Here is a 27,016-nt window from a genome sequence, read left to right as displayed (position 1 = left end):
TTTGCAGAAGACACCCCAGCAGGATTCTAGCAGTGGGACTGGGTGCACTAGATGAGAGGCCTCCCCATCACAGAAAACAACCCACAACTACACAGAAATCATAACGGGCCTAAGGTAAGTACATACCCAAGCCAACACAGTACCTCAGCCTTGAAGAAGATTTTGCAGCAGTTGAACTTCAGGGTCTGCAGCCAAATATCTGGTCAATGGATTCCTTGGCGTGGTGATTGAAAACAAGATCTCAGAAGGGACTTTGCAGCCGGGATCGATGAAGAAGGCTCTAGGCAAGGTTTCCCTCGCAGCTGAATGTGGTTCTGCAGATTTGGTGCCTTTTCAAGGAGCACAGAAGAAGACAGAAAATCGCGGTTGAATTCTCGTTGTTACAAAACCTTTCGGACTCGATTCGTGTCTCTGGGGATCCACCAGGATGCCCACGAAGTTTCAGCGAGATTCGGAATTCGGAAGGCCGTGCACCGCATAATGGCTTGAAGTCCCAGGGTATTGGGGTATTGCAACAATGCAAGGTCGTGGGATGGCTCAAAATCCAGGTCTTCTTGAGTCTAGTGGGTCCCACCAGGCTCTGGTTCGGGGTCGTCATTTTCAGAGTCCCCAGGTCAGTTGGAAGGAAGGACTACAGCAGGTTCGGTTACACAGCAGGCTCTCTGGTCGCTGGATATTGTTTCCGCTGCTTTTCCTTCACCATCCTCTTCGGTTTAAGTTCCAATGGTCGACATGTCTTCAGCTTCCAGGTTCGCAGTATTTATCAGGAATTACAGCACAACCTCTGCATTTACTCCCCGCATTTTACAAGAAGGGGTGGTCTGGTTGTCCAATCAGGACAGCCGGCCCCCCACTGGGATGTGTCCCCATTCAAGCAAGGTGTAAGCCAAAGGGCTGGGAAGTTTCGGACTCCTCCCACACTTCCTGCTCTCACAGACTGGAGCCTGGGCGGGGAGTCCAGAAGACAAAAATCACAAAAAGGAAGTTCCCACCCTAGATGTCATGGAAACGAAAAGAAACCCTAAAATGGCAAAATAAGAAGACACGGGCCATTTTGGTAAAAATGAACACCTTTAGGTCCCTTTACTGCAGCTGTGAACACAGCCTGCGGTAAAGTTGCACCAAATTAATACAAGGTATCACTGCCACCAGCCATTGAAGGTAAGCTTGTAACTGTAACAGAATTGTTAGTTTTAGTGTGAAAGGGGATAGATACAATGTATCTCCCCAGCACTCCACATAAGGTGGGTGTGCTGGTTTCACTTACAAAATATAAAAGGGATCCAAAGATCCTTTCGAGGGGATTGTGTCCTCCGACGTATTCCACATATATGACAGGTAATGTCCACAGCTGTGCTGCTTCGGAAAATATTCGGCAGAGGGTGTCCTGTGTCGATGACGTCAATCCGTTGTCCGTCGAGGGTCGACGTCACCGGATGTTATATATAGGACGCACGGCGCTGTAGCCTCAGTTCCGTTTTTTCCGCAAACCTGTTTGCTTCGGAATCTCGGCACGCTTGATTCTTTCTTCGTGTACGATGTCTTCATCTTCTTTTACTACCCTGAAGTCTGGCTTTAAAAAATGTTGGGACTGCGGTTCGAAGATGTCCATCACGGACATGCACGACATCAGCGTCTGGTGCCTTGGCGAAAGCCACACCACCGACGACTGCAAGGATTGCCAGTCCCTGACGTCTAAGGCCTTGCGGGAACATAAGGGGGAAATTGAAGGTAGGTAGGGTGTCTAAGCCACGTAAATCTAAATCTGCTGGGCTTTCAACCCATGACTCGAGGGGCGACTCTCCACGTCAGTGAAAATCCACGGGGTATCGGTCTAGGAGTGGTTCCCGCCATTCCTCTGCCTCATCGAGGCATTCTAGGAAGCGCTGTCGCCTTCCCCGTCATCGTCGGAGGCGGACTCCGCCAGATGGTTGACTTGTCCCACCAACTATTCGTCGCCGGCCGAATGGGATGCATTCCGCCAGCAGATGATAGTGATTTTCGAGTCGCAGGGCACAGTTCCAGCCGCGCCTTCGAAAGGAGCCAGCGGGGAACAGGCTCGGTCCACCACTCGCACGCCTTCGGGCTCGGGCGGTCAGCGCAATCATCTGGAGCGGTCGAGGTCCCGATCGGACAAGGGAGATCGCCATAGCCGTGCCAGGTCCCAGTCCTCGACGCCATCGAGACCGTCGGAACCTGTGAAGCCTTCCAAGAAGGCGTCAATGCCATCGGCACCGTGTCCTTCGGGACACTCTCGGGGCTCTGTTTCGAAGAAGTCTTCGGCGCCTCGGTCGACGCTGATTCATGTTTTTGAGCCCTTTTCTGTTCCTCCTCCTAGATTGGCGTTTTTCCAACCTTTACAGGATATTTCAGAGGTTGAGGAACTGTCTGATGAGGAGATGGCCTTGCCTGTGCCTCCTGATGTCCCTGATGACCTTTTGTCTGGGCATAGTCAGATGGAGGAACTCCATCATTCATTGCATGACGCTAGTGGCCTTGACACCTCACTGGAGGTGCAGTTTAGCCGACCTAAGCCTGGGGCGCATGCAGATTCCTCCTATCGGAGTCTCATGTCAAGGGTGACCGAATACTTGGGGTGGTCTGCTCCACCTGTTGATTTTTCACAGGATGATTTGATGGACATCCTGGATCAAGGTCCGCCCACTGACCCGGTAGTGACCCCTGCTACTTATCGATGCACCCTATTCCGGAGAGTTTGGTGGTGCAGGCGGCTACGGCCTCCTCGAAGCAGGCTGCGTACCCTACCATCCCTCCTGATAGGGACGATTCGCGCTTTGATGGTTGGGCAAAGAAGGTATTTTCGGCTGGGGGTATGGCATTGAAGTCTGTCAACTCCACTTATGCCTTAGCAAGATTCACACACACTCTGTGGAACTGTGCGTCTTTGGTGGCTGAGAATATTCCTGAAGGGGGAAAAAAAGGGATGGTTTTCTAGCCCTCGTGCAAGACGGCAAGGGCGCCATGTGCGAATCCCTTCAGTCGGGTTTGGACACAGCAGACTGTGTCAGCCGGTCCATGGCTGCGAGCACCGTGATACGCAGGTTTGCGTGGTTGCTGAAGTCTGGGTTTGCTCCTGATGTGCAAGCCCGTCTTCTGAACATGCCCTTTGATGGTGTTCATCTGTTTGGCAGCAAGGCTGACGAGAGCCTTGAGAGGTTGCAGACCTCCAAAGCTGCAGCAGTCTTTGAGCGCTGCAGTACGTCAACCTCCGCCTTTTCATCCTAGGGGACAGCAATGGATGGGAGGTACCTCTTCCTTTGGTAGATCAAGAGGAGCTGCCAGTCAAAGGGGCCACCGCAGGAGTACCAGGGGTGGAAAGCAAGGTACTCGGGGTGCCAAAGCCGCTCGGGCAGTTGCCTCTTTGCCCTTAGGCACTGCTGCAGCCGTGTCCGCTCAGTCATGAGGCCATGTCCCATGGTTCGCCGGTTGGGGGCAGACTTGCGCAGCATCTTGGAGAATGGCGGGCCATTACTTCAGATGTGTTAGTTATGGTGATCGTAGCCCACGGCTACTGTCTTCCCTTCCGGCAGAGGCCTCACGACAATCCACCGAGGAAGCTCTCTTTGAAGCATCCAGATCTGCTCCTTGCGCAGGAAATCCTATTCCTGCTGGAGAAAGGTGCCATAGAACTGGTGCCTGTAGCATAGAGGAACAAGGGATGGTATTCCCCTTATTTTTTGATGCCGAAAAAAGACGGGGGATTGAGACCCATCATGGACTTGAGTGGGTTGAACAAGCTCCTCAGGAACGACAAGTTCAAGATGGTTACTCTCTCTCAAGTCCTCCAGGCCCTTCAACTCCAGGATTGGTTGGTGTCTCTAGATCTCAAGGATACTTACTTTCATGTGCCGATTCATCCCAAGCACAGGAAGTACCTGAGGTTTGCGGTTGGCGACTCGCATTTTCAGTTTCGGGTCCTGCCGTTCGGATTGACCTCTGCCCTGAGGGTCTTCACCAAGCTGATGGTGGTGGTGGCAGTGTATCTCAGGAAAGGGGGAATTCACGTCTACCCCTACCTGGACGATTGGTTGATCAGGGCGCGCTCTCCTGAGCAAGCCCTGGATCATCTGTCCGTCACCTGCCACTCCCTTCACAAGATAGGCTTCTCCCTCAATTTAAAGAAGTCACATTTGACACCTACCCAGCGGCTCCAATACATCAGAGCAGTGCTCGACACATCCCTGGGGCAGTGTTTGCCTCCCCAGGTTAGGGCTCATCACATTCTGCAGATGGTGGACAAGTTTCAACGTGCCCAGAGTCTCCTGGCGTTCAAATTCTTGGTTGCTTGGCCTCATGGCATCCTGCATTTTCCTGGTGCCAGGCTGCGGATGAGATCCCTGCAGTGGGCTCTCAAGATGCAGTGGTCGCAGTTCTCCGGCAGGATGTCGGATCCAGTTCAGATTCTGACCTCGGTCGCCCAGGATCTTCTATGGTGGGCCGACAGAGGTAATCTGATGAAGGGAGCACCATTTTGGCAACCATGGCTGGAGGTGACGATCGTGACGGACGCTTCCCTCACAGGTTGGGGCACTCATGCCTACGAGTTGACAGCCAGCGGACATGGGTCTCTGTTGGAGTCCAGACTCCACATCAATCTGTTAGAGCTGAGGGCTGTCAGGCTAGCCCTGAAGGCTTTTCTGCCGTCTGTACGGGGGAAGAATGTCCTGATTATGGCGGACAATACAGTGGCCATGCACTACCTCAACATTAAAGGGGGGCAGGGTCACTCCCGTTGTGCAGGGAGGCGATGCAGCTCTCGTTCTGGGCCATCCAGCAGGAAATTTCGATATCGGCAGTTCATCTGGCCGGAGACAAAAACGCAGCGGCGGATGCTCTGAGCAGGCAGAGCACGGTCTCTCACGAGTGGGAGCTGGCTCAGGAAGTTCTTTTGGAGATCTTTGCCCTTTGGGGAACCCCACAAGTGGATCTCTTCGCCACCAGTGTCAACCGGAAGTGTGAAAGATTCTGCTCACGGGAATTTCCCCTAAGAGGAGTCTTAGGGGACGCGTTTGTGGTGGAGTGGTCCTTCCCACTGCTGTATGCGTTTCCTCCAGTCCCCGTCATTCCGCAAGTGTTACAGAGGTTCTGTTCCCAAATCATCCTCCTTGCTGCGGCATGGGCCAGGAGAGCGTGGTACCCGGACCTTCTAGACATGTCCATCTGCCCTCCACGCCGTCTTCCCTACCGAGATGACGATCTGCTGTCACGGGAGGGGGGGTCGGGTTCTCCATCCAGAGGTCAAGTCTCTCAGCCTTCATGCTTGGTATCTGAAAGGTTGAGGTATAAGTATTGGGACCTCCCCGAAGACGTGATGGAGGTGTTGCTTTCAGCCAGAAGGCCTGCAACGAAATCCCTGTACCGTTGCCGTTGGAGAAAGTTCTGTGACTGGTGCAGGGTAAAGAATGTGGATCCTTTCCAATGTTCCATTCCTTTGGTTTTGTCTTTTTTGCTTTCTTTAGCCCACAAGGGCCTGCAAGTGGGTACCATTAAGGGTTATCTGGCGGCGCTGTCCATATTTAAGCGCTCGTCTGAAGAATCTTCTTATTTTAAGATTCCTTTTGATTTCCCCGTTTCTAAAAGGGCTAACTAATGTGTTTCCACTGTCGCCTTTCCAGGTGCCGGGATGGGATCTGAATTTGGTTTTAAAGTTCCTAATGGGAGCTCCGTTTGAGCCCTTACATTCTTGTCCGTTGCGACTGTTGTCCTTTAAAACTGTGTTTTTAGTTGCGGTCACTTCCGAGTGAGTGAGTTGCAGGCACTTTCCGCCAAGCCACCCTTTACTGTTGTCCATAAGGACAGGGTTGTCCTGCGGGTGCAGCCTTCTTTTCTTCCGAAGGTTGTGTCGGAATTCCATTTGAGCCAGAAGGTGATTCTTCCGGTGTTTTATCCTCCTCCACATCCTGGTAAGGAAGAGGAGAGGCTCCATAGGTTGGATCCTAGGAGAGCTTTGAGTTTCTATCTCTCACGGATGTCCCGGGTCAGAGTGGACGATCAGCTCTTTGTTGGTTATGCTGGAAGGCGCTTGGGTCAGGCTGTTTCTAAGCAGACCTTGTCCAGAGTGATCATTTTGACGATCTCCGAGTGTTACCGTGTGGCGGGAAAGGACCCTCCAGTAGCCTTACAGGCTCACTCTACTAGGGGTGTGGCTGCCTCCACTGCTCTACAGAGGAGCGTTCCTATTCGCAATATTTGCGAAGCAGCCACATGGGCCTCTGTCCATACTTTGTGAGATACTATTCCTTGGACTCCATCCATGGGCAGGATTTGGCCTTTGGTAAGGCAGTTTTAGGGAGTCTGCCATAGATGTTGAATATGTCGGCGGACACAATCCCCTCGAAGAACAAGTTACTTACCGTATCTGCTAATGTTCTTTCGATGGGATGTTCCTCTGATGTGTTCCACATCGCCCTCCCAGCCTGCCCCTCTACTGCGATTGCAGCTTAAGTTTCCACAAGGCTATCTACAGGCATACTGGCAGGAGATTGGTGCCACACGTTCTGGGAAAAAACTACAACTGAGGCTACGGGCGCCGTGCATCCTGTATATAACATCCGGTGACGTCGACCCTCGACGGAGGCCCTCGAGGGACACAGATCGACGCAGGACACCCTCTGCCGAAAACTTTCCGAAGCAGCAGAGCTGTGGACATTACCTTTCATAGATGTGGAATACGTCGGAGGAACATCCCATCGAAAGAACGTTACCAGATATGGTAAATAACTTGTTCTTCTACCCTTCGGAAGTGTAGTTTCCTCAATGTTGGCACAAGAAAGTTAAAAGGGGAGCCCCTGGGGCAACCCAGCAACTACGGGCACTTATTGCCAATAAATTGTTAAACAGGATAACTTTAAAAAGACACTATGGAGAGTCTTAAAAATGACACCCATTAAAAGAGTTAAAATGTGAGGGTGGAAAAAGGTTCCCACTTACTGAGGTATTATGGAAAAATATCCCACTAATCAAGCAAAAGGTTCTGGGGTTGACCCAGATCAGGAAGATTTACCAGTTCTGTGCAAATCTTACCTAAGAGGAACACCAATTGATAGGTTCTGGAAAAGGCTAAAAAAGAATGCAAAACAATGAAAGGATTAAGCAAAATCCAAGGTTGTACTTTCGAGCATAGAAATACATCTGCTGAAAGACGTCTTTTTCATGGCCAGTTATCCAGCCATTCATCAAACCAAACCGGCTATCCATCTGGTAGCACCTGGTGTTCAGGTTCAGACTCAAGTGCAGGTTTACTAAGAAGCCCAGTGTAATTTACATAGGGGCAGAACACGCAGAGGCCAAACCAATAGCGGGCAGCCTAGGCTGTTAAATAACTACCCGGTGGTAGTCCCCTCCCATGTCACCCGGGTAGGGGGTAGAATTGCATCATACGCCCACGCACGGAAGGGGGATCACATAAGACCAGAGCGTTTTTGAGCATGGTAATGAAAGGGTATTGCATAGAATTAACATCAAAACCTCACAATCACCAAAAAACAGGAAACTACCTCAAAATTTTCCCATCACTGCTGCAAGATTCAAGCACTCATCTTAAAGGGATAGATTAGATGATGTTCCAGCAAAATAGGTAAACACAGGAATGTATTCTTTGTATTTCCTAGTAGCAAAAAAAGACAAAACCAAAAGAGTTGTTTAGACCGAAAGCCAGCAAACCAATATGTAAACCTTAAAAAGTTCTGAATGACTACCTTACCAGAAGTCATTTTTTTGCTTCAAAAGCGAGATTACATGACCATATTGAAACATTAAAATGGGCATCTTTCATATTCAATGTTCCCGGGTCATCGCAAATATATCTGGTTCACAATAGACAAAAGACTTTTTCAATTCAAGCTTCTCCCCTTCAGAATTGCAGTTGAATGAGCATTGTGGGTAGACCGCAGAGTGCTACCTGTCTTTGCTGCACATCTGCTACGTAAAGCTGTTCCAGTCTACCCTAGCTGGACGACTGGATTATAATAGTGTTTCTATCACATTCAGGAAACAGTCACTCTACTCCAATGCCTTTTCAATCAAAAGAAATCAAAACAATATGTTTCTAGGTGCAGCAGTAGACACTCAACAAGCAAAAGCTTAGCCAGCTCTAGTTGGGAGTACAAGTCTTTCGAGCACAAATCCTGTGTTAGGCATCAGGTCTGCAAAGAACAGTAAGAAGGGTACTGAAGCAGCTAGGAATGATGTCATTGTGTATTTATATTATTCCACATGTGACCAATACAGCAGTGTTTGGCGGAACAGTGGTCTCAAAGTCCATGTGAATTGGACGATCTAGTGGTAGTCTTGCAAAACATAGAAAAAGCCATCATTGGTGGATGCTTGACAATATGCTGAAAGGGAGACACTTTGTATCACTGCCAGTACAAGTAACAAGCACATCACATGTATCCCTAGCAGGTTTGGGCGCACCGCCAACATCTCAAGGAAATTGATCAATTAACCAAAGAAGATAACGCATACATACTGCTACGTCCCGTCCCCTTTCCTCCATACTTATGGGACATCTCTCCGTCCTGTGGGACGGGACCGGAGAACTTTGTAAAAAGCATCCAAATTTTTTTCAAAAATGTGTCCGTCCCTCTTTCCTGCGCGGGGCCCGGCACGCGGCCGTAACCCCGCCCACCTTGGCTCCGCCCCACGCATCGCCCATCGGTCTTTTCTCCGCACGATCGGGGCCGGACGCACTTGCATCCTCGGAAGATTTTCTTCCCTTTTTTCCCCTCTCTGGCTCTCGCTAGCATTCGTTTACTAGTCTGTCTTTTAAACTAGATTTTCCAGACTGTTCATCGTGTCACCGTCGCTTTGCGAGGGCGGATCCCCATCCTCTTTGTTTAGAGTGTTTGGGTCCGGAACACCGTTGGGACTCCTGTTTTTACTGTGACTCCCTTTCGGTCTGGGCACTTCAACGTCGGTTGGAGCGGTGGGAGGAGGTGTTCGGACGGATTCCTCCTTCTCCTTTTCAGGCGTTCATCGACGAGAAGAAAAAACGCCCGGTAAGTTCTTTAATTTTCAGAGCCCCCCGGCCGGGGCATACCTTCCTGGTTTCCTCTCGAGCCGGTAGGGGCGTTGATCGCTCTGTTACCGGGGTTCGCCCTGAGGTGCCTTTCGGGCCTAATAATTCTGCCAGAGTTTTCTCCGATGGTCTCCGTAAGGGGCCTGTGATCACCAGAGTACACTCCGAGGCCCCTCCTGTGGGGGCTGTGTGTAGACCCAGTTCTACTGAGTCGTGGGGTACCGGAGCTTGCTCTGAGGCCGCTCTTTCGGCTTCCCTCAAAAACAAAACCAGGGTACGCCCCGAGGTCTTGGCTGGGCTTGAGATTACCGAACGGATGTTCGAGGCCCATGCCGATGAGGCTTCTACCAGGCCTAGGTCCGAGGTCCCTCGTACAGAGGCGAAGGATACCAACAGATCTGAGGGGCCGGGCAAGGCCCTGTCGGTGACAGCACACCGTTCCCGCTCTTGTGGTGACACCAGATCTGTTGAGGGGGCAAAGAAGAAAGTTTCTTCTTTTACTGGCAGTGCCGAGGCTCTTCCTTCGAAGGCTCAAGTGGCGGTTGGTATGTCGCGGAAACATTCCAGGCCTCAGAGTACCGGCTCTGCCGAGGTTCCTTATGTTAAGGCTAAAGTTAAGACCCCTGATCCATCGACGGGGACCCCTGCCTCACTTCCTCACGTGCCGCAGTTCCCCTCAGGTGATGACAAAATGGCGCCCGTTCCCGCCACGACCGCGGCGGCCATTTTGAACGCTACCCCTACAGCTTCGCCATCGGCCTCAGGTGTAGGGCTGGTTTCTCGGCCTTGTGCGCATCCTTATCGGTCAGTTTATGACCGGAATGCTCGGATACCCCTTCCGCACAATGTTTTGTTGCCTGCGGGGTGGGCACCTTTGGTTGATCTGTCCATCCAGATATAGGAGTGGGCCATGCTTCATGGCGTCTGACTGCTTGCGGTGCACATCCCGGGCCAGCTGAATGTCACAGCGGATGCCCTCAGCCGGCGGACAGTGGTCAGCTACGAGTAGGAGTTGAGGCGGAGGTCCTCTCATGACTTTCTTGCGTTGGGGCACACCGGAGGTGGACCTCTTCGCTACGGTGGTAAATAAGAAGCTTCCTCGGTATGCCTCCAGAGGGGGGCTGAGAGCCTCCTCTCTGCGGGATGCTCTCGAGATTCCATGGCACAACATGAGTGCTTACGCCTTCCCACCTCTTCCTCTAGTTCATCGAGCAATTGGGAAGCGGAAGAACTCTGTGTTACCAGGTTACTCACCGTAGTGACCACCTTACTCCTAGTCCATAGTCCCCTTTCCTCCATACGCCCGCCCGCCGTCCCCTCTAATAAGGTTCCTCTGTTATTGCTAATGCTCTTTGACCCTGCAATAGAAAAGGACTGATGAGCGATGCGCGGGGCAGAGCCAAGGTGGGCGGGGTTACGGCCGCGTGCCGGGCCCCGCGCAGGAAAGAGAGGAGGGACAAATTTTTGAAAAAAATGTGGATGCTTTTTACAAAGTGCTCTGGTCCCGTCCCACAGGACGGAGAGATGTCCCATAAGTATGGAGGAAAGGGGACTATGGACTAGGAGTAAGGTGGTCACTACGGTGAGTAACCTGGTAATTCGTTCTCCTTTTTAAAACGTCTTTGTTGGAAAAAGCATTCTCGTCGACAGACAACATCACAACCAAGTTTTGCAAACAAAGATGGCAACACTCACCCAAAAACACTGTTGGTGCTAGCACAAAACCTATGGCACTGTTATATTCTAAAGGACATTTAAGTTCAGGTACACTTTCCAGTGGTTAAAAATTGTCTGGCAGACGGGTAAGCAGGGTTCTATTAACCGAACACAAGTGCAAACTCCCCACCAATACACTCCGAAAGATCTTTGCAACATGGGGTTTCAGTAGGCCACCTGCCCACTCCCCCAACACCTCCATTAGGCAGGATAGTTATGAAATTACACCAGGACAAACTCACAATGATTCCCATTGCTCTGGTATGGACAAAGACAGCCATGGTACCCACACCTACTGTAAAGGTCCATGCCCCTTCCCCGCCCCCAAACAAACTTCTTCCAGTGCACAATCTCCTCACTCAGAGAAAACATCAAATATCACATCCAAACCCTGAAGCTACCAACCTGAAAGCATGGCTCCTGAGGTCAGTTTGGACATTTACAAATTGGCCACTCGATGTATGAAAATACTATGTGAAGCAAGGAACCCTAACACAAGACATTGCTGCTATAATACGTGGAAGAGATTTATTTGGTGTAACCAAAAACCTAACCCCATTAATTGTAACCAGTGTAAGGAAGGCATGGTATCAAAGTAAGACAAACCCAAGTGATCACAATTCCGGGGTGTTTATCCAACTGCATAATGGGTGAGATAAACACCTAATCTAAACTTAAATCCAAGATGGGAGCAAGCTACGACCATCTAATAATACTGTCCTTGTAGAGTCTAGTCAAATAAAAGGGCCTATACTAAAAAAAACGATTTCTGGTCCTTACCGCTATGCTACAAAATAGTGTGGAATAATGTACACAAAAAAACAGAAGTGTTCGCAAAATGATGAGTCAGGATTTGTAGGCCGGGTCCTCCTTTCCCCACGTTTTTAGCGCAGGACGAGGCGGGTCACTTGAGCACAGCAGAGGTCGCAGTTTCTTTAACCAACATCAGGGCCTTCTGTGCCCAAAACTCTTTTGTGCAAACTCTCTTGACTTAGAAGACCTGATGTCCCATAAACAAAGAAAAGTTCCTTTCTCAATATTCACGTAGGGTGATTTACTCTTCACCCAGGATCCCCCTCAGTCCGGGTCTGATCCCTCCATCACTGTTAGCCTCCCTCAGTCGGGTTCAGACCAACTTCAATTTGTAGTCATCCCTCAGTCGGGTTCACATTTGCAACAACTCTTCTCGGGTGTGTTAGTTTACCCATAATCGCAGGCTTCCCTCAGATGGGTTCACAGTTGCCTCAATCCTCTCGGGTGCTACTGTTCACCCCTTTTCACAGGTATCCCTCAGTCGGGTTCACACTTGCCTCAACAATCTTCACGGGTGTTGTTCACCCAGGATCCCCCTCAGTCGGGCTCAGACCAATTTCAGCTTGCAGACCATCAAAGACTTTCGAGTGTGCACGGGATTCAACGCGACCCGCTGCAGGACCACTTCGGTTTTACAGTTCAACAATTCTTCCCCACTCAGAAGGGGGGGGCAACAAACAGACCTTCAAATGAGCACCCATGTGATGCTGGACCACTCTGTATCTGGTACTAATCTTAGTTTCCCCAAAGTTCTCTTTCTTCAAACAATGTTGCTGCTTGCAACCTTGAGTATAACAGTCTGGTTCTCAAACTCACCGGCTGTGCTGATCTCGTTGGCGTTGCTTGGCTTTCGGAGTCGAGGACGGTACCCTGGTGGCAATCGCTTCTCCCCGCCCTGGCTATCAGTGTGGGAGGGCCCCGTGTACTGTTGACACACCCTGCACCATTTGTCAGCTACAATTCCTGGTCTTCTGTTTCTTTCCCTTGAGGCTTCTTGAAAGTTGTGGTTCTGGGTTGAAAAGGGCAAGGGAAATTCCCTCCTTGTCGTCCTCTCAGACCTCTCTGCCTTTTTCCTCAGTTTAAACTGCTGTCTCAAAATAGCTGCTTCTTCGTATGTTTGGCCTTGCTCAGCGTGTGCTTTCATGCTCCGCCTTTTATCCATGTGGGGAAGTGTAATGGGAGTCAGGTGTGTGTAGTTATCGTAATGGCCTGACTCTGCCTGACCCTTTTGTTGGGACATGTCAGGTATACAGCTCTGGTGTTAGTCAGTTGTCGCTCACAATGAACTGTCCATGAGAAGGTGTTTGTATCGGAAAAGGGGGGTGTTGAGTTTCTAGTCATCCTACCTGGTAGGATGGGGAAAAGCTGCCATAAAGAATGGGATACCGCATCTCACCCTTTCAGTGTCCCACTTCCACTCCCTGAACGACCTCCCCCACACCTTCCCCCCCCAATCCAGGTGGTCCTCCTGCACTGGTCCAACCCCAGCAACTGGATCCAATAGGGAAGGCCGTGGCCTGGCCACCTGAATGACAGATCCCCGGGGACTAGCGGGTGAGACACCTACAGGTTTCTCACACCGGGCAGATTGTACCCAGGCTGATATTATTGACCTTCTTTTCCTACTAGTTCCAGTTTACAATTCACTTAAAGTTCATCTGTCTGCAATGGCTGGTTACTTTACATCTTGGCACAAAATATCATGGTGGAAAGTTCTAGCTTTTATGGAAAGTGTAAAACTAATCCCCCCTCCAGTATCTTACTCGCTGCCACATTGCGATCTCACTATTGTCTTGCGTACATTAATGGGAGCTCCTTTTGAACCCATGCAAAAATATTTATTTAAAGAACTTACGTACAAGGTAGCTCACTTCATTGCTGTTATGTCAATAAGAAGGATAATTGAGTTACAAGCTTAGTCACCTTTAGAACCTTTTGTCATAATACACAAACACAAGGTCGTTTTAAGAACCCATCCAAGCTTTAGCCCTAAATGTATACCCGCATTTCATGCTGACCATCCATTAAATTACACACCTTCCTTCAAAATTCCCAAAATGTTGGTGAAAGAGCTTACCACACACTTGATGTAGGTCGGCCAGTCATGTACTACCTCAACAAAATACATTTTTAATACTGATTAATTCTTAGTGTCAATGGCTCCAGGTAGGGAAGGGGACTCGGTCATTAAGGCAACTATTGCCAGATGGACTTTAAGATGCATACAATGTTGTTATATTCTAGCAAACACAACTCTACCGTTTACACCAAGAGCACATTCTACATGCAGCACAGTAGCAACGTTTGCTTTTCTCGCAAATGTACCACTTGCAGCAATGTGGAGTTCAGTACACGCTTTGACAGAGTGCTACTGTGTAGACCAGCAAGCCAGAAATGATTCTTAAGTAGGTCAAGCAATACCGAATAATGTGTTCGCAACTGTTCCTTCCGCTCACCCTCCGCTGCAATAGGATACTGCTTGCTAATCTATGCAAAACATGTGAATCTAAACAGATTCACCAGCCCCAGAAGGCATATACTACTTACCAGTAATAGTTTTTCTGTGGATTTTATCTGCTTAGAATTCCTTGTGCCCACCCATCCTACTCTCTTGGGACCAAAGGCACAATACCACAGATTTTAAAAGAAAAGACAAAACCCTCATGTGCTTACAGGAGAAAATCAATTGGAGGGTGTCGACACATGAGGAATAGTGTCCACATAGATTAGGGATAGTATTACTGGAACGCCCTCTTTTCGAATCTGAAAAAGAAAAACAACATGTAACACTCTGTACCAACCACTATATGGTGGCCTATGCAATGGATGTTATTTTAAGCAGATGCAAGCTACAGAAAGAAGTCTACTGGGTAAGTAAAGTTTGTAATATATATTGGTTTGGGGTCTGGCCCTGTCAAGAGGGGGATGCGGACCCTTCTCAATTTGGGGTAGGAGGCCTGCCAGAGCCAGTCCTGCTCCTGAGCCGAAGTGAGGGAGTGGGGAGGGCCCCAGTCTCTGTTCCCCTAACATGTCAATGCCTACAATTGGCAAGTACCACTTATCACCCCATATCTGCCATGCCCTGTTCCAGTATGTCCGATGTCCTTGCTTGACCAAGGGAACTTACATCCCACCAGTGAGAAAGCCGGGAGTGAACAGCAAAAAGCAACAGAGCCATACATGGCCGACCGGTGAACAGGGCAGCGAAGACCACACAAATAAGAAATTGGCTGCTTTTGTTGCAGACTGCCATTACAAAACATCGGCAGACCCACATTTGAGAATGGGCTGGACTTGAAAGCCTCTCACCTGTTTGACCCAAACATGGTGAAATAATAAGATAGAGATTGACCGAGGGGAAATTAGACAGGCGCCAGTAACCAATGGGAGGGGGGAGTAGGAGGAGGAGTATAAAGGTGGACGTGTACAAAGTGAGGTATTGATTTGTGAGAGAAAGTGGCACTTGTGAGTGTGTGCATGGCGATTAAGATGAGTGAGTGGGACAAAGTGGGTATGTAGGGAAGTGAGGCTGAGTGAGGAAGGTGGGTGATTGATAGAGGGAATTTTGGAGTGCAGTGTAGAGTGGGAGCAGAGGAAGGAGGGTGGAGACTAGAAGGTGGGGAGAGTAGTAGAGAGATGAGGTGAGTAGCAGAAGACAGAAGAACATTGGAGGTACACAGAAAGGGAGAGAAAGGAGAGTGGGAGGAAGAGAAAGTAGGGAGAGTCGGAAGAAGGGCTAGTACATCAGTGCGAGGAGTATAAGAGCGTGAGGGATAAAGAACATGTGAGACCTGCGTGACTGGAAAGGCGCCACTCCTTAACATCACTTTTCTTGTTGGACTCCATGTTGGGATCCACCTAGGAATCCCCCGCAGGAGTAAGAGGGATAAAGCGATTGTCTTTAGTCCCTTACCATTAGCTAACAAGATTTTAGATAGTAGGGGCCTACAGATTTCTAGTGACCACCTGGAGATTTAGGGATCCTGGGGCTAGGGATGGAAAAGCTCACGGGGAAGAGATTGTCAGTCCTTGGTGAGACCCTATTCAAACATTTTAATAAAAACCCTTGAACTTTCTTCGAGAGTTGGTGTGTTCTTGTGGCCATCTGTGACTCTACGTCCTCAGATTCTTTTTTTCCACCTTCGGTTGGTTGCATGTGAGTCAGCACAGAAATACTTTTTATAGCTGTCGTTTCTTTTGAGGTTATCGACACACCGATCAACGCCTCGATGCCACACATCGACAACGCATGTCAAAACATGAGCCTGGTGACGCCGGCCTTCAAGCATACAGTAAGGAGAGGGGAGGGGGGCTTTATTGTTCCCAGATCCATTGAGAATGCCTTTACAACCCCACATACCTCCACTCAAGGTTTACCCAACTTTCATGTTTCCACATGGATAATATGCCTTTCAAATTCTTCCCAAAACGTAACACAATGTTCCCTTGGAATATACATCTTCTGGCACCTTTCCTCTTACTTGGTTTCATGGGCTTTGTTTTAGGGTTATTCCAATTGAAAACCGTTCTGGAAATTCAACCAACTCAGTGGAGTATATTTATCTTTAATGCACTTTTGTAACTCGTGGTACATATTCATAGGTCGGATATCCTGGAAGTTGTGGGACCTATCAATATCCTCAATGTCCTTCTGACAGCCTTTCTGTATGTAATCTCTTGTACTTCTTCCTTTTTAATTTGAGTTCTTCAGACTCTTTCCATTCAACTCTCACTATTGGGGTTCAGTATACCCTTGTTGAAAGTGTAGTGCCATCACTCCTGGAGCCTTCCCCCTAGGTTTCCCCTTACTTTCTCTGGGATTGGTCCTTGTGCTCAATTCAGAGGGTTTCTCAAAAGTCTCTTCATAATAGATTCCAGTGTTCGTAAGAGGTAGCTCCACTACTCCTGGGGCCTCTCCCATTGTTTTCCCTGGGATTGGTACTTAAGCTTAATTTAGAGGGTTTCTCAAAGTCTCTTCCAGTAGTCGTAAGGTGTAGTACTATCACTCCTGGGGCCTCTCCCCTGGTTTCCCTTTTATTTCCTGGGGATTGATACTTGCACTTAATTCAAAGGGGTTCTCAAAGACTCTTAATAATAGATTCCAGGGTTCCTAACTAATTATGCTTTGCAACTTTCTTGGTGCTTCACAATGTATAGGTTTGTGCTCTCCATGACCCACAGTCGTTATTGCAGATTCTTTCCTGTAAAGAGAATATAGTCTGTTCCCTCCCCATCTCCTTATCCACCCTAGTACCTTCACCTGATAGTGTTGCTTGTATAGGGAATTCCATGTGGGAATCAGGGCCCCCCTCCCCTAGACGGGAGTCACTCCGGGTGATGTCCCACTTGCACAGACTCCTACGAAGGGCCTTGCTAAGCGGAAGCGGGCTCACCTGCGTAGGCTTATAGGGGGTGGCTCCCCGCTGGGGAAAACGGACAAATGCTCTTAATTTGTCACACTGTTCATTACAACTAGGCCAGATTCTAGAAATCCATCTTAACACCAAGCATCCACCAGTAGTAACACCAAGCATCCACCAGTAGTAACAATCTGTCGAGTGTACAATCACATAGAATCTTGGATGATCAAAAATTGGCTCTGTCTAAATGGAAACAAGACGGAGCTCCTGCTGGTGGGCTCTCAGCAGGCTCTCACCAAAGTGAGCTCTTGCTACAAAACTTTTGATCTAGGCAAAAATTCCATCATGGTTCAGAAACGGGTCAAGACCCTTGGTGTACAGATTGAATCCTCGCTTAGTGCTGAGGCTCACATCAGCCCGCTGTCTCGTACTTGTAAGTACCACCTGTGTCTTCTGAGGACTCTGTGCCCTTTTATCTCTGAGAAGAATTGCGCCACTGTTGACCGAGCTACGGTATTGTCTGGATTGGACTATTGGAACTCCTTGTTGATCGCAGCCTCTTCGAGCAATTTGAGAAAATGTCAAACCCTGCAAAATGATGCGGTTCGCATCACAAAAAAGATCTTAAGACGATGCAGTATTACGGAACATAGAAGGGCCTTGCACTGACATCCAGTTAATGAGCGTATCATCTTCAAGAGCCTCACCATTGCTCACTGATGTATCTTTGCCATCGCTCCCAAGTATTTAAAAACCTTGGTGTCTTTGTACATCCCATGCAGAACTGTGCATTCCTCAACCCAGTCTCTGCTTGAGTGTCCAACCTTCAAGCATTCGAGGGGCGGAGGTAGATCATTACCGGTTAGAGTGGCAAGATCCTGGAACTCCCTGTCTCCTGCCCTTCGACCTGAAGTAAATCTGGGTCTGTTTAGAAATTCCCAGAAAACCTTTGTGTTCAAGTATCTCCTACCCGTGCCCTACTTTGAATAGCTGTTTTTGCTTGTCCTGTCTTTAATGGTTGTTCCCTGTGTGTTTGTGCGCCCGATGACCGTGGGCTACTGGCGCGGTATAAATAAATAAAATAACAGAAGTAGCCCTTAGATTTCCTATTGAGTATCATTTTGCCTATGGAGCACTGCTAAAGAGCGCAGCTGCTTGTGGGATAAAGGCACAAGAGTCAGTTGAGGACATAGATCTTATAGAGGACAAGCTAGAGGAACGAAACCATGTCACGTTGCATCTTTTCTGCAATCCATGAAAAAAGTCTAAAACCTTCCCTTCTAAAACCAGCCTCAAACAGCGCTGTTAATGTGAGGATTGAAAAAAAAGTGCAAACCCTGTCCTCCGACCCATATATGTTGAGGTTGGCTTACCCCTTTATTGGTCTGACAAAACCAGAAAGGGGGCTGCTCCCTGCCCCCACACTCTGGTGTTCCAAACATCCACAAGAATGGAAGAACACAAAGATGTGTCAATTGAGAATGAAGATGGCAGTCATGGCTGCATGCAAGGTACGAGTGGTCAACACCACAGTTTTAATGACCCGAAACATTATGGCATATGTAATGTAATGTAATACCATCATCTGAGATCTCCCAGACACCTTGCAAGGTCAAGTACAAGGTTTCAAGATTTTCTTTTGCAACTTTCCCCATTTCTATGGGACACCCTTTCATTTTGCTTGTTTTGAACCCTGTCCTGACTTTTGGAGGTAAGTAAAGCCTTCTGCCTTACCTGTTCCCTTGCCCGTTTTATTCATTCCTATGGCGGAAACAGACTAGTACCTTAGACTGTTTCTCTTTATGAATTCTTGTATTGATACAATTGAGTACATTATCTTACAGTGAAGTGCAATTGGAATACTTTGTGCCTTTTATCTTTTATATAATGGCTTTTTGGTTACTTTTACAATGTGCCCAGGACAAGCTGGTGGCAGCTGTGATAATTTTACGTCGTTGTGTTATTTTACTCATGCTCTTCTGCAATTACTGTAAATAGCTACTAAATGTGGCTAGCACCCTAAGATGGCAATGCCACAAGGTGTTTCGCTTGTTCTTTGGCCTTCTTCCTGCCTTCTCAGCACAAGAAATGCCTAATATATAAGTCTCTTTACCGAGGAAAGCTATGGCTTTTGCGGCTAAGGGACGTTGTGTGCGCCAGAGAAAGGAGTATGGGACTGTCTAGTCCCAATCCATATCTCTGGTGCCTGAAAGTCTGTTTCTGTGCAGATGTGGTGACCAGTGGCTGCCCATGATTGGATAGCCACTGGCATTTTGAATGGTGCAGATTCTTATACCATTTGAAGAAGAGCATCCCGTTGATGACCTAAAGACTACTTCTGCAGGTGACCAGCACCAACTCCAGTGTTGTCTGGGTGAAGCCCTGCTCATCTGCCCTGATGTGAAGAAGGCCTTAGTTGATGTTTCAAACCCTGGGCTTCTGGGAACAATCGGTATTGACCCCTGCTCGAGGGTCAGTGCCTGCTAAGCTTTCAGTAGTATCCCCGGACCAACTTGTGGACCGACTAGCTCTCTTCTGGACTACCTCATTGTATCCGTTGCCGTTTAGAGCAGAGCCTTAGAACTTTTCAGATCTTCAGCTTGTGCCACAAGTCGCCTGCTCCTGTATTCTCAGCTGTCTTGCATCTAACAAAGCTGTACTGGGCATGTTCCTGTGTTTTCCACTGTAAGATAGCCTGTCGTTGCTTGACTGTGGTAATCCTTTAGCAGCACTAAACGGTGGAAGCTGTATGGAGCTGATTCCTGTACACCGCGACTGACCGATAAATTATGATGGCGAATTTGACGTCTGCACCTGCAACCCCTGGGCCTCCCTTGACCGGACCAAGCACATAAGATTGTGACCCTATCGGATTCTCAAACACCTGAAGTGGTCTCTGGAACTATAATCTAACTCTGGACCTCTTTATCAATCATAACCACTGAAAAGCTCTATATAAACCTACCTGAAAAGATGTATGCTTTGGAACTTGTCACGCCCCAAACCATCTTGGGGTTGGACTTCATATGAAGTAGGGAAGCTGTTTGGTGTTGATTCAAAGAGTTCTTTCTATCTTTATGCATTTGAGAAACTCACCTGTGCTGCACTAGTCATTGTATCAAATGCTAATCTCACTCTCCTAAGGCTGCATGTATAGATCTGTTTTATAAGGGTTTTGTGTGACAATATTTCCCTAATATTTTTATCTGCTTGGTGTGTAAACTGAAGACCAAAGAAATAATTGTGTTTTCATATAGTTACCTTTCTAACTGAAATTACTGCTCTTTGTGGACGTGTGGTAGCTCTAGACTATTCTCGCGCCCTTCCAGAGCCCTGCCACGCTGCTACCTCACTTGGATTGGGTTTGACTAACCTCTGTCTTCCCTGTTCACCTTAACAGTGGCTTCACGCAAGGGCTGATTTTTGGAAATCCAGCTCAACTCAAGGTATAGTACTTGAGGGCCAACAATCCACAAACCTCATCATGAAAAGGCTCTGGATGCGGAAGCAGCTGGATGCCAAGTAGCAGGAGGTCTGTACATGCATTGTTCTGGGTATCATGGTTCAGACCCGAGACACAGGCTACCCTTCGTGATAAACGCTTGCTCTGCTGTTTGGCAAGCAATCAACCCATTTCTTGAAAAAACAAAAAAGGAACATGAAACGCCCGATCATGGTGAAAAACTGCCAGTGTAGGGCGTTGTGATGCTGGAAATGCATTGGTGGGACACGGCCTCCACCCTTATGTGTGTTCTGTGTTTGTGCATGAGTCCATGTGGGAGTCCTGACAATGCAGCTCTTCCTCTTTTTGGTTGTGGTGAACAGAGACCATTCGGATACCCTTATGGAACCCATGGGTGGGGGTACAACCCTGTACCCCTAGTGTATGTTTTTGGGAACCTATGAGCTGGTGGCAGTTCCATGCTGTATTTGACAGGTGTTCCGAGTATCCTTCCCTTCTGGGATACTGAGATCCTGCCCTAGGAATCAGTGGATTCCTGATAGGAGGCAAGATGGCCCCTTTGGCCTCTTTTATTTGTATAGCGCCTATACACAATGTGTTTCAAATCGCTTCAATGCAAGGGAAATACAATGACATTTTTACAAGGCCTTGAGACATTCAGAATCTGAAAAACTGCTATCGTACTACTTGGTTTCTGTTACCTGTCACCTTGTTTTCCCGAAGTCCTGGGAAGCCCTGACTGTCCCTTCCCCTGACTGGCTTTTGGGTGGAAGCACCATATATGGTATTGTGGGGAAGTCAAGGCCAGACTGGCTGCGGCCTTCCCATCGACTGTATGTTGTGGGTACATCCTTGGGGTGGCACCTGTGTGAATTCAGTGTGTGACCAATATGCACTTTGTGTTATGGGTGCCTGGTATCTGTGCGTGTGACACAAAGAATGAGACAGCCCTGCCTGAAACAGACATGAATGCAGTGTGGTGTGCTGAAAGGCTGGGTGCTTGCCCCAATACACATTACTTGTTATAGGTGTGCCCCAATACACATTGCTTGTTGTGGATGTCTGGGTGGATGTAAATGGCCTGAATGCACTGTGAGCCTGATTGGCTGCTTGCCTTCCTGCATGAATGAATGCCTTTCTGACTGGTTGGCTGACTGAGCTTGGCTCAGCAGTGTGAATGAGGGACAGAACTTTATATCTGTTTTTCAGACGCTGAAGTTGAAACTTGAAACTGCTTATCTTTGAAGCCCAGCTGGAAGAAGGTTTGCTGCTGTTTTCCTTTGACCCGATCCAAAAGCTGTCGAGCACTGATTTGAAAGAGGACCTGGCTAGGAGACCTCTCTCCGAGCTACAAGGGAGCATCATGCAGAAAGCTGATCTTCACTGAGGCACCCTGGAAGCCAGTCCCGAGATGCTGTCGACCGGAGACACGGTCTGCCGAGGAATCTCGAAGTAAAGCACCCGGACATCGAGGCCATCAAAGTCCTTTGCCTTTGACCGGGATTTGGAGGATTTCCGTAACCGCTGGAAGCTAGTCGAGTTGTTTTGCCCAGAAGCAGGGGTGGCTTGACGCTGTTCTGCTCGACGACTGATCCGCAACACTCCACCTTTTGCCAAAGAACATTTAAACGAAGGGCTCCCTTGCTATCACCATCGATCGCTTTGTTCCGCCGGAGAAAGTCCAGGTCGTCGACGACCAAGGAGAATCTGCCGGTGGGTTTCCCGCCACCCGAAGTCCACAAAGACACAGACAAGTGAAGATCCGAAAGCCAGGCGTGGTCGAGTCCCGATCGCAGACGCCCGCTGCTGGGCCTACGTTCTTTGAGTCTGCTTTGCAGCAACTAACTCTTTTCATTGAGGTGCACCGCATTCTTCATCTTCGTATGACGTCCCCGATCGATCTCTGACGAGCACCACAAAGGTTGAAACGGCTGTGTTGACGACGGGGTTCACATTTTCTTTGAGGAATCTCGACACCCTGTGGCTGCCTCTTTAAAGGTAGTCCACCCTCGAGGGATCTGTCGACAAACCGTTGGTAAACTCAGGTACATTGGGGTAGTAGAACATTTTACCAGGCAACAAGACTCTTTAAACATTAATTGACTGGGCTTGTTGATGCACTTTGTTTTACAGGTTGCCCAGGTGGGTGGAACTTCACACCGAACTGTGTCTTGGTAGTGGGACAGAGAATTCTGCTAATGTTTAACCTAACTTGCCTTCCTTCCTATGTCCTATGCTGATACATATTGCTGTTTGATTTGTATGCCATTGGCACTGTCAGCAGTTGGTGCATTTTAAAGAAGTCAAGAGTTAAGTGTGGAACCACATAGACATTGTATAGATTTGCCAAAGCACAAAGTGTGTTAAGTTTGTATATATATTGAACCTTATTTATATAAAGAACTGTGTTAGCACATAATATAGTGGGGGGCTTGAGGACTACACTGTACTTAAGAACCAGCCTGCATCACCGTCTGAGAGCTTAAGCCTTAGTTGCTTGTCCATTGATACCACATAGAGAACCTTGGCTGGGGTTCTCTGTGCTTATACTCTGCCATGTAGAGGGCAGGAGTACAGATAACCCCCCTCCAGTCTTTACAGGCATCACCCTTGGCCACATGCACTTTTTGTGCCCCAGGCTTCAGGTCTCCTTTGCATAATTTTGCATAATTCTAAACGACCTATGGGGGCAAAAAGGTAAGAGACCTCAGCGGGACAAACTAGCGTGCATACCTCGGCAAACGGGAGAATGCTGTAGTAATAGAAGGTGCACCCTCAATGGGAGCCATTGCCTCCTTCAAAGAGTGACTCTCTCCTACAGGACCCCTCCCATGCATTTCCGGTAAGAGTTTGAATATCATCATTCACACCCAAATGGTTGGGGTATCACAATTGAAAAAAGGGTGCTGAGCATGGCAGGCAACTGTTGTGCCGTCAATCATAAAAATACCATGTGATCTACCACCACACCACAGAAGGTTGCCAAGTCGTCATCGGCAACTTCCTTGGGACAAGGTGAATAACTTTTTCAAATAGGGGCAATCACGCAGATGCCAAACAATGAGCACAACAAAGGTATGTCCTGCTACTAAAAAAACGAAAAATTAGACCTGCGCCAAGCAAGCAAGTTTGTCAAACAACAACATTTCAGAACGACGACACTGCAGGAAGTAAAAAGGGGAATCACCTGGACATGAAAGATCTCATTTTATATGTCACATTTCCGTGTTACAAGTTCAAAGTCGGAAAACAACCCTTACAATTCAAAGTTCTTCCTTTTGGAATTGTCTGCTCTGTGTGTGTTAACAAATGTGCTGGCAATGGTTCAACTGGGGGTTGCCAAAAAGGTTTAATTTAATCCCAAGCCAGACCAAAAACTTCTTTAGGGTTTTTGTGGGCACAAAAAGGTATATGGTGTTCCACATGCTCTTCCTGCACAGATCCCTTTTATCAAGCCATGCAGCCCATAATCGTCCGCACAGTAATGAGACTGCCTGGAATGATCGCAAATTACTGGTCACAAGCAACCTGCTAGTGGGACAAATCTAGTGGTTATTACCCAAAAGCAAAACCTTCCAGCCATCACCTCTTTTGTTTTGCTGATGTCACCTTGAGTGGGACAGTAGGCCCAGACATGGGTCCAGAGACCCAAACTGCACATCACATATTACGCCCAATGAGGCCAAAACGTGTCTGCGGTTATTTGTGGTCTTGTGGAGAAGGGATGCAACCAGCTATTTCAGGCTCTGATAAAGTTTTTATAGAAATGATGTTGCAAAATATGACACCATGAAGTACACTGTAAATTTCAGTGGGAATTTTAAAATAAACTGGATTGTGCTTATTGTTACAATAAAGTGCATGGTGCGTAATGCCTAGCTTTTTTTCTGCACCGGATAATTGTAGTACAAAATACTTAAGATTCAAGCATAAGCATTTCCAAAATTGCAGTGCCATGCAGTCCATTACACTTATTTCATAATCTTATTTCAATAAAGTGCATTGTGTTTTGAGCAGCATTTAGATAAAGTGCACAGTGCTTTGATGACCTTGTTGCAAAAAAGTGCATTGTGCTTAATGAAGCTGGATTTGCACAGAACTGGTAAATCTTCCTGACCTGGGTCAACCCCAGAACATTTAGCTTTATTAGTGGTATATTTTTCATTAATACCTCAGTGAGTGGGAACCTTTTTCCACACTCACATAATCCTTTTTAATGGGTGTCATTTTTAAGACTCTCTGTAGTGTCTTTTTAAAGTTATCCTCTTTAACAACTTATTGGCAATAAGTGCCTGTTGTTGCTGGGTTGCCCTAGGGGCTCCCCTTTTAACTTTCTTGTGCTAACCTTGAGTGAACTACAGTTCCCAAGGGTAGAAAGGATCTTTGGATCCCTTTTTACATTTTGTTAAGTGAAACCAGCACACCCCACCTTTATGTGGAGGTTTGGTGAGATACAATGCATCCCCTTTCACACTAAAACTGTAATGCTTCTGTTACAGTGACAAGCTTACCTTCAATGGCTGGTGGCAGTGATACCTTGTATTAATATGGTGCACCTTTACCGTGGGCTGTGTTCACAGCTGCAGTAAAGGGACCTAAGGGGTCAATTTTTACCAAAATGGCCCCTGTCTTCTTTTTTCGCCATTTTAGTATTTTGTGTAGTTTCTTGTTCCTTCCCCTGACATCTAGGGCGGGAAATTCCTTTGTGTGATTTTTGTCTTCGGCAGGAGTCCCCTGGACTCCCCGCCCAGGCTCCAGTCTGTCTGTGAGAGCAGAAAGTCAGGGAGGAGTCCAAAACTCCCCAGCCCTTTGTCTTAAGCCTTGCTTGAATGGGGACAAATCCCAGTGGGGGGGCTGGCTGTCCTGATTGGACAACCAGACCGCCCTTTTTTGTAAAATGCAGGGAGAGAATGCAGAGGTGGTGCTGGAATTCCTGGTTAATACTGCGAACCTGGAAGCTGAAGACATGTCGACCACTTGAACTTAAACCGAAGAGGATGACGAAGGAAATGCGGCGGAAACGATTTCCAGCGACCTAACAGCCTGCTGTGTAACTGGAGCCTGCTGTAGCCCTTCCTTCCAATCGACCTCGGGACTCCGAGAATGACGACCTCAACCGAGCGCCTGGTGACATCCACTAGACTCAAGGAGACTTGCATTTTGAGCCATCCCACGCATTGCTGAGACCTTGTGGTGTTGCAATACCCTGGTATCTCAAGCCATCGTGCGGTGCACGTTCTTCCGAATCTCGCTGACACTCCCTGGGCATCCTGGTGGATGTCCAGAGACACAAATCGAGTCCAAAAAGTTCCCTCACCAGAGTGCTGGACCTTTAAAACAACGAGAATTCAACCGAGATTTTCTGTCTTCTTCTGTGCTCCTTGAAATGGCGCCAAATCCTCAGAACCGCATTCAGCCGGGAGGGAAACCTTCCCTAGAACGTTCTTCATCGATCCCTGCTGCAAAGTCCTTTCTGAGATCTTGCTTTCAATCTCCACGACAAGGAATCTATTGACCGGGTATTTGGCTGCAGACCCTGAAGTTCTCCTGCTGCAAAATCTTCTTCAATGCTGAGGTACTGTGTTGGCTTTGGTACGTACTTACCTTAAGCCTGTTAGGATTTCTGTGTAGCTGTGGGTTGTTTTCTGTGATGGGGAGGCATCTCATCCACTGCACCAAGTCCCACTGCTAGAATCCTGCTAGGGTGTCTTCTGTGAAGCCCCTGGACCCTCTTCTAACTTAGAAGTAAAGTACTCACCTGTTTGCCCAGTTTTCATAAGGAACTCCTGACTTTTGCTACTAAAGAACCTATTCTGACACTGCCTGTTGGTCACTAGTCCCCCCTCCCCACCCCCCTTCTGCCACTGAGAACACTCCTGCTCCAAGAATAAGGGAAAGACGTTCAATGGATTGGGACTTCTGCCTAGAAAAGAAAATAAGTGTTTAAAAGCTACTTACTTGTAAAGAGTTGGTTAGTAACTGTAATTCTAAGAGTGAACAGTTCCAAAAGTTCTTACTGATCTTGAATGTGTGATGCACTATTCTTAAGAGTATGGTTAACATCTTTTCTTCCTGTTTTGCCAGTCTAATAGAAAGTAGATGTGAAGGTATTTTACTCTCCTGTGATTAGGTTGTGCTTCTTCACAAAAGTAAAATGTTAGTTTCACCAGATTAGTCCTTTGATGATAATTGTATGAGTGTCCCCCAACTGGGTCTTGCTTCCCCTGACTTGCTGCTAGCCTGTCCTTAAGTCTGCATTAGGTTGTTGCTTACCTAGAATAACTATTCAGTAAAGTGTAACATTGGGTTTTACTTTCCCCTTCATTGTGAGGTTAAAGTATGTGGATTTTACTTAATTTGTGTTAGCTGTGTGCCATCCAAAATAAATTACAAGATTTACTGTTTACCTCAATCTGGGGTTCCCTGATTTCAAAAGCACCTGTAATTGTATATTACATCCTTAGGTTTTACTCACATAATATAACTGTGTTACGACAAAAGTAGTTATAGGTTTTTACTGCACCTAGAATAAGTGTTCCACTATTCACCAAAAGTATATTGTCCAGTTGACTGATTAAGTACTGAGAATCATAATACAACTGGAAGGGTCTACTGCCCTTGCAT

The 27,016-nt window shown here is 47.8% G+C and overlaps 1 protein-coding gene across 8 annotated transcripts in view; it reads left to right on the top strand.

Annotated features, from left to right (window-relative positions):
- KDM2B (lysine demethylase 2B) overlaps window positions 1-27,016 on the top strand; it is a 1,898,564-nt gene that overhangs the window by 1,377,017 nt on the left and 494,531 nt on the right. For 5 of the 8 annotated variants that reach the window (XM_069619581.1, XM_069619583.1, XM_069619582.1 and 2 more), the window contains exon 14: window positions 15,772-15,861. The exons of the other annotated variants lie outside the window; for them this stretch is intronic. In XM_069619581.1, coding sequence (XP_069475682.1) covers window positions 15,772-15,861 — 90 coding nt within the window. The remainder of the gene's footprint in view (window positions 1-15,771; window positions 15,862-27,016) is intronic. 8 annotated transcript variants of the gene reach the window in all.

This window comes from Ambystoma mexicanum, chromosome 10 (genome assembly GCF_040938575.1).
Source record: "Ambystoma mexicanum isolate Mex_15411 chromosome 10, UKY_AmexF1_1, whole genome shotgun sequence".
In the NCBI taxonomy this organism is placed as follows: Eukaryota; Metazoa; Chordata; class Amphibia; order Caudata; family Ambystomatidae; genus Ambystoma; species Ambystoma mexicanum.
The sequence above is the reverse complement of the archived record's forward strand: the minus strand, read 5'-3'. Positions and strand labels throughout refer to the sequence as shown.